The 8,266-nt window shown below is 42.1% G+C and overlaps 1 protein-coding gene across 1 annotated transcript in view; it reads right to left on the reverse strand.

The window, feature by feature from the left end:
• The window catches only part of VANGL1 (VANGL planar cell polarity protein 1), a 44,214-nt gene extending 41,094 nt beyond the window's left edge, over positions 1-3,120 (reverse strand). Inside the window, exons 1-2 of the mRNA XM_049766022.1 lie at positions 2,984-3,120; positions 2,039-2,171 (exon numbers count right to left, since the gene is read on the reverse strand). Of these exons, the coding sequence (XP_049621979.1) occupies positions 2,039-2,171; positions 2,984-3,120 (270 nt within the window). The remainder of the gene's footprint in view (positions 1-2,038; positions 2,172-2,983) is intronic.
• Positions 3,121-8,266: the final 5,146 nt, after the last annotated feature.

Below are 8,266 nucleotides of genomic sequence, written 5' to 3' on the forward strand. Positions count from 1 at the left end.
TGGATAACTTCATTGACTTAACCAGATCAGTTGTGAGAATTTAGGGCGACTTTTGGTATTTTGTGGGTAACTATGACTCCATTCTAAAGCAGGGAAAGCAATGAAAAGCCTCATGTGTAGATCAACTTGTGAAAACAATCAACCAGAGGGGCAAGTAAGGTGAGGATGTAAGATACTAGCTTAAAAAAGTCTAATTTTATAAGTTAATATCAGAATTAGCAAGGTAAAATATCTCAGTCAAATAACCTCACATATAATGTTTTAAAATATGAGTTATTGTGTGCATAGGCTCTACAAGATCTTGAGCGAAGAATAGCTCTCTGTGTAAAGTTTCAAGTTGACAGATAGAATAAGATATTGGAATTATTAAGACAGCAATTAGAAGCAGCCAGGACTGTCAAAAGTTGTCTATAAAAGTACAAAATGGTACAAACTGATCTGGTAGTTTCATTTATACTTAAATAAATACTTAATGGGATCATTGGTCTGGCAATTCCACACTCAATTTTTGTATCCAACCTACATATGTGTTGACAAAATGACTGGTACAAAATTATTCTTAACTGCTTTTATGTAATAGACAAGAGGGTGTGTCCCAAATATATGTCCATTAAAAGAATGGCTAACAGTGATATATTCATATAATAAAATGCTGCACAGCAATAAAAAAGGATAAATATTACTTAGCATTTATTCCATTTTTCTGCTGTTACAACACCCCCCAAAAAATACTGTCACTGTTCTCTAAACAGGGATTTCAAATAGTTTCAAAGTCATCATAATGAATGAACAGAAAACCCCAAACAAAAGAATTCAAAATTTTATGATATTCTTAAACAGACCAATCTTAAACATCAAAACTATAGTGCAGCAGGTAGGGTCTTGCACACAGCCAACCTGAGTTTGATCCCTGGCACCACTTATGGTCTCTCGAAGTACTTTCAAAAATAATCCCTGTTGTTCTAAGGGGAAATAATTAATAGATCTTAATCTGTGTCATAGCGTTGCAAAAGTTTTTCAGAGTAAAATAAAATCTCACGTTTGAAAAGCAAAAAAAATAAAAATAAAAAAAAAATAATCCCTGAGCACAGAGTCAGAAATAAGGCCCAAGAACCCGTGGCTGTGGCCTCAAAAGAAAGAAACAAACAAACAAAATAGACCAATCTAACTTATGATAAAAAATCAAATGAGGATTTGACTTGGAGAGGGGTGAGGGACTGATTGGGAACATAAGAAAATTTTCTAGAGTGGCTATAGATGATAGAAAGATAGATTGATAAGATAGATCATAGAGATAGCTAGATGACTGATAGATAGACAGATAGACAGGCAGACAGACAAATATGGAATGGTAGAAATGTCATTTATATAGTTTATCCAGTTATTAAAATTTATCCCAAATTCTCTCTAGATCTGTTCATCTCTTTGGATAAATATTAATGAAGACAAATCTAGAAATCTAGATTCTAGGCTTTTGTCCCCAAACTTGCCTGAAATAACCCTGAGATATCATTATCCCCTTTCTTGTGACCTAAACCATGTTGCATCCACCTACACTTTATTATACCAGAGCACTCCAATTTACTTCAATTAGCGAAGCTATTCAGGCAGACAGCACTTAATCTCTTTGATCTTTTTCCCAGTACAGCTTCAGGTTTGTGGAGGGGGAGTTCCCTTCCCTTTCTTACACAGTTCCACTTTGGAATGAATCTGTGGCATCTCTCTGGAGAGAAGTTGCAGCCTGAAACCTTTCCCATCTCTGCCCTGTGCTCAACGCTGCCGGGTTTCATTCAACACCATTCAAAGCAGGCCAAGCAATCACAGAACAGAAGGATTCCCAAAGCAACCAATGGCCAGGCAGGTTGTTCTAGAGGCCAACAAGAAACCCCGGGAGTAGTAGATAAACTAATTAACATGCTAGCAAAATAAAGATTAAAACCCCCAGAGAACCTATTACAACAAGACTTAGGAAAATATTTAGCCAAAATCGTCTTGCTCAAGTGACAGTATGCTTCCTCCAGATTGCCCTGGAGCTTACCTGGACTTCCTCAGTTCTACTAGAGTCATTTGCCAGGAGGGGCTCTCCGGTGGGAGCCTGAATGGTGACAGATTTTTCTGACCCTCTGCCATCTTTACTCCGGGGTGATTTATGCCTCTCTCGATTTCTTTCCCTAAAAAAAAAAACAATCAGAGAGCATAATTATGAATTAGGGCACATTATTGTATTTTTTCACAATATAAATTTCATCCTGAAAATATACACACAAAAACACACAATCCCTACCCATTGCCACCCCCTGTAAAGAGTAAGCTGATCTTTCCTCCATATTTAGTTTTTACTCCATTCTTTCTGCTATTCCAATGCCCAAAAGAAAGACTGACACTCTAAACAGGAAATCTCCTATTTTCTAAGTCTAAAGCTGTGAAATTTAGAATTTCTCTAGGTAAGATGTTATTAGATTGTAAAATCACCAAACTGATCTGGTTGTAATTTGCTTTTACTTTCTTTTCCTGAGTATTTTTTTTACTGGGATAACACGACAAAAATATTTAAGCTTTGATCTGTTCTTGCAAATCTAGGACACTCCGTCACCCTACACCTTTGGACAAGGGGGAGAAAAAAAAAAGAAGGAAATTCTAAACCAACACACAGAACTATTTCTTCTGCCTACAAATTCAAAAGGAAAAGTCAGCCCCCTAGGTTCTAGCTGAATTCAAAGACACCCACAGAAAGAAACAAATGAATAAAGACAAATGACACTGGTGGTGAGGTGAAGGGTGAGAGAGGGAGAGACTGACAGAGAGAAAGAGAGACAGAAAGAGATAGCAGCTCTCCTAAAAAAAAAAAAAAGCAGACTAAGGTTTTATTTCCCACCAAATGAACTTCCTGGGTGGTCTCCCAGAGCAAACATAAACGTACCCTGCTGTGGACCAATCATGGAATTATAAAGAAGCCAACCACTGTGCAAAGTTCAGAGGTCACCGCATGGGCATGAACCGTCTATAAAAACTGTCATTTCCACCCTGCTGTGAACAGTCCAGAAAAGAGTTCCTCCACAGGGGCCCTTCAGAGACCAAGGCCTTTGTCCCACAGGCTGTTCTTCCTCTAGCTACCCTCATTTCCAGGTCTCCTGAGGCAGACAGAAGCCTTTCCATCTAAATTCTGCTTCAACTAGACATGGGACCTTGAGGAAGTAATTCAACTTTCAAAGCACCTTCCTTTCCTTCGCTGTGAAATGGGCATAACAATCAAAGCACTGACCCTGCATGTCAGTGAGAAAAAGGTGAGTGAAGAAAGTGTTCTAAGCACAGTAGATATTGTTATCACTAATGGCCAAGGGAGAAGAACCGAACTGCCGTCTCACTATGCGAAGGCTGGGGCAATGTATGGAGAAGATGACACTCTACAATCACATCATCTGGCAACCTGCTACCTTATTTTTTTTTTTGAGCCACACCCAATGGTGCTTGAAGCTTACTCAAGGCTCTACATTCAAGGATCATCCCTGGTAGGTTCAGCGGGCCATCAAAATGGAGATCAACCCAGGTTGACCATGTACAAGGAAGTCCCCTAACCACTCTACTATCTTTCGGGCTCCTAATATGCTATTTTTAGATCAAACATAGTTTCATAAACATAAGATACACATGAACATAACATAACAAAGGCATAACATAAACATACAATCCCAGAAAACTGGATTGGTTTCCAGTGGTCAGGACCATCAATCTGGGATCAAAGCAGGTTGGCCATGTGCAAGGAAGTCCGCTAACTGCTATACTATCTTTTTCAGTTTCCTAAGCTGCTTCTTCTAGAGCAAACATAATTTCATAAACATAAAATGAACATGAACATAACATAACAAAGACATAACATAAACATCAAATCCAAGAAAACTGGATTGATTTCCAGTGGTCAGACTTGCATCTTAGCAATCTCCTCCCAAACCTAAGGGTTGGTTGACTCTTTCAAACACCAGTGAGACTTCCATTGCCCTGAGATGCTTTCTTCACCAGAAACTCTAATAACATCACAACTATAGCATGGACATTGGTTAAGTCGCGAGTTTCCTTTTAATCAGGTTCTGTGAGAATAGCTTTGAAATATGGCTTTTTTTTCCTCAGCCATAGATCCATCCATTAATGTCAGGCCATTCTCCATTCCAATTTGTTGAGCAGTCCACCCCATGTTTTTGAATTTCATTTAATTCTAATAAACATGCAAGGACAGTACTACTGTCCCCATCTGAAGAGAAGGAAATTGAGGCCTCTGAAAGCCAAGTAGGTTCTCAATCCCCTGAATAGCAGTGCAGAGGGAGAATAAAGGTCTGCTTAGTGGTCTTAACTGGAACCCACTCTGTGGCACTCATCTGAAAGGCAGGTTTTACAGCATAAATGTGCCTAATGCTCTGACTTATACCCTGTACTTGAGGAGTCACTCAGAGCCCTGAAATAGGCCTTTGAAGCTGTGCTTGGATTCGAGATTCTATTGTGACTCTGAAAGGCCCAAGGCACTGTGCTCAACTCTCTGTGCTGCTATAGACACCATGTTAAAAAGATGGGCTGTGAGATATACTGAGCCATGGCTCCCCATGCCATGGCATATTTCCCATATGCCAGTCAGTTTTCAGAATGAGCAGGTTAGACTAAGTCTAGAATATTCACGGATCCCTCCTTCTTCCCTACCTTGGCAGAACCAAGGAAGCACTTTTTCTATCTTAGTTGCTACTTTACCCCACTGCTCCCAAATCTAGTCTCTTTCTCAGCCCTCAACCACATAATTTGCTCCCATAATACATTATTCTACTCACAAGATTCACGGGTCAAATCCTGTGGCAGCACAAATTCCATTGAAAACTCCAAACCCTTTCACCGAGTGCCAATTCCTGGAGTCTGAACACACTGCCAGGGCAAAAGCAGGTGGGGAAAGCAGGGAGGAAGGCAGGAAGCAGCCTCTGGCCCAGCCATGCTCCTGGCTCTTAAAAGGCCCTCTAAAACCCAAAGGAGAAGTCCAAGTGGCTGTCTAACAATTCTTCAGGGAATATCTGCAGGGAATCCAGTAAGAACCAACAATCTGACAATCCCGGGAGATTTTCTCATCTTCCAAGCCTAGAATCCTAAACCAAAGCTTCTCAAACGAGAGTGTGCAAAGAAAACACCAAAGTGCTTTTTTTAGTGCAGATCTGTTGGCACCACCAGGACAGGACACAACAGGAATGTGCACAACCCCCTCCTGCATGCCAGGGACCACACACATGATGCAGTTGGCCCATGACACAGCCCCCAAAGCTCTCCTATCAAAATACAGGAAGGGGGATTGGAGTGACTTTATGGAAGCCTACCCATCTGCAAAATTCCTTGATTTCATGCACAGGGGCTCCATTCTGGGCACTCTTAAGAGCAATGCTAAGTTGAGCAGAACTACAATGCACGACAGCTTCAAGTTTAACACTCTGTTGCTGGTGCTGCAATTTGTGTTACTTAAACCGCATTCAAGTGTGTATAGTACATGCCAACATGTGCTAAAAGAGCATGCAGTTGAGGAGCTGCAACAATAAATGACAGAGGGATGACAACAGCCAAGAGTCTTCCACATGCACTAAGAGCTCAATGACAACTGCATGTTGTATTGGTCCCTACTGCCAGACCAAGACAAATTTATAAAGTCAAATTTATAAAGTCACAGCTTATTGCTCCAGGAAGGACTTTAAGCCAGAAATGAACACTTAAGGTCAACAGAAATACTGTCATTTGGGGTCTTCCTGTGTGCTAAGCTGGGAATCACACAACATAATCACTGGACTGCATTAGAAATCCAGATAGGCACAAAGCTCGAGTATGTGGCCCCAAAGAAAACTTTGTCCTATATCGGGGCCCTTGGCAGAGGTGTCCCCAGTGAAAAAGGTAGATCGGGGCATCTGAGATCTAGAGTTAAGCAGTCTGGGAGGCAAGCTTCATTTTAGAACCCTGAAACGAGGGGCCGGAGCAGTGGCACAGCAGTAGGATGTTATCCTTGAACTCACTAACATAGGATGGAAGGCAGTTCCATCCCCCGGCATCCCATATGGTCCCCCAAGCCAGGGGCAATTTCTGAGTGCATAGCCAGGAGTAACTCCTGAGCATCATTAGGTGTGGCCAAAAAAAAAAAAAAAGGATAAGTGCTTTGTGCCTGACTTCAGAGGGAGTGCTTCGGGGCCAGAGTGGTGGTGTGGGGCATAAAGCATCTGTCTTGTGTACACTAGCCTAGAAGAGACTACGGTTCAATCCCCTGGCGTCCCATATGGTCCCCCAAGCCTGAGAAATTTCTGAGTGCACAGACAGGAATAACCCCTGAGCGTCACTGGGTGTGACCCAAAAATCAAAAACAGAAAAAGAAAAAAATTGTAGAACCCGAACACCAGCTCCCTATACGTGCCTCTTCAAGGCAGCTGTGACTGGCACAGGTCTCTGTATCTTTGAGTCCGTTCCCACACATCTGGCCAAAGAGAAGTAGATGTGTTTATGTGTGTAAATATATGTGTGTGAAGTGCAAATAAGAGTATGAAGAAAGGGCCGAAGAGACAGCATGGAGGTAAGGCGTTTGCCTTGCATGTAGAAGGACAGTGGTTTAAATCCCAGCATCCCATATGGTCCCTCGAGCCTGCCAGGAGCAATTTCTGAGTGTAGAGCCAGGAGTAACCCCCAAGCACTGCCGGGTGTGACCCAAAACACAACACAACAAAACAAAACAAAACAAAAAGAGTATGAAGAAAGTTTGAGCATGTATTTGTACCCTGCGTGTGTGTGTGTGTGTGTGTGTGTGTGTGTGTGTGTGTGTTTATAAACACACACTATTCAGGTAATAGAGCTCAGTCCATTTGTGGCTGTTGGAACCCCTTTCTTTGCTCCAGCCAGAAACTCTATCAATTCCCTCCCAGCTCCCACATACACCCAGCATTCCCTGGGAAGATTATTTCTGTTGTTTTCTATTTGGGGAAAGCTGGCCGCACCGGTTACTCCTCCCTTTCCTTCTCTACCACCACCCACTACCTGTCCTTTCTCTCTCTCACTGCCAGTCTGGCTGGTGGCTTCCTCTCGTCACTGACTCATATAGGTCTACTGGTGTTAGGTCAATGGTCTATGCAGCCGCCTGCCTTGGAACAAAAGCCTCATCCCCTCCCACCCCTAATGATCAGGAAGCTCTCAAAAAGGCATTTTTAGACCCTGTATTCAGTGCATCAATCACAGGAGTTAGCCTCATTCTCCCTCCCGATTATTCCTGCTGTTCTCTATTAAGGTCAGAACAGACAGAAAAAACTAGATTTCCAGAAGACCAACCAGCTGATCTAGAGCATCAATTCTCTTAAAACTTTTTTTTTCCATTTTTGTTTGTTTGTTTTTGGGCCACATCCGGCGATGCTCAGGGGTTACTCCTGGCTGTCTGCTCAGAAATAGCTCCTGGCAGGCACGGGGGACCATATGGGACACTGGGATTCGAACCAATCACCTTTGGTCCTGGATTGGCTGCTTGCAAGGCAAACACCGCTGTGCTATCTCTCCAGGCCCCTTTTTCCAATTTTTGATTGAGGTACTATATTGGTACGACTATATGGAAGTCATTGCTCTGTAGTTGTAGAGTTGCCACATCAATCTTTCTATCGGTGTCCAGAAACCTTCACCATTGTTCAAGGGCCCTTTCCCTTCCACCTCTCTCTCACCTTCGTTCCCATTTCTACTGATCATGTCTCAGGTTTGTTCCCATCGGAAACTATCTAATCTCTTGCTTTGGCCTATGAGTGAAATAATCTACTAGTTTTATTTATTCACTTACTTCATTTGGCATTGCATCCTACAATTCCATCCAAGTCACAGGATTTTATCCTGTCTCTTACTGAGCAGCAATCAACCTACTACTGTGTACACTATAATTTCTCTTTTATTTGTTTTTGTTTTGGGATCACACCCAGTGATGCTCCTGGCCCTGCACTCAGGAATTACTCCTAATAGTGCTCAGGGGATCATAGGGGATAATGGGGTTTGAACCCAAGTCAGCCATGTGCAAGGCAAGCACCTGATTCACAATACAATTGCTCCAACCTCACATCACAATTTCTTTATCTACTCATCCAATGTTGGGCCTGCCACTAAGTAGTCGTAAATTAGATATTGATGACTGTAAATAGTACTGCAAGGAACATAGGTGTTTGTATGCCCTTTCTGATGCATATTTTTGTGTTCTTGAGATAGAGGCTCAGGAGTTAACCTTAAAACTTGAGGCACGTCATGT

Source organism: Suncus etruscus, chromosome 19 (assembly GCF_024139225.1).
Source record: "Suncus etruscus isolate mSunEtr1 chromosome 19, mSunEtr1.pri.cur, whole genome shotgun sequence".
In the NCBI taxonomy this organism is placed as follows: Eukaryota; Metazoa; Chordata; class Mammalia; order Eulipotyphla; family Soricidae; genus Suncus; species Suncus etruscus.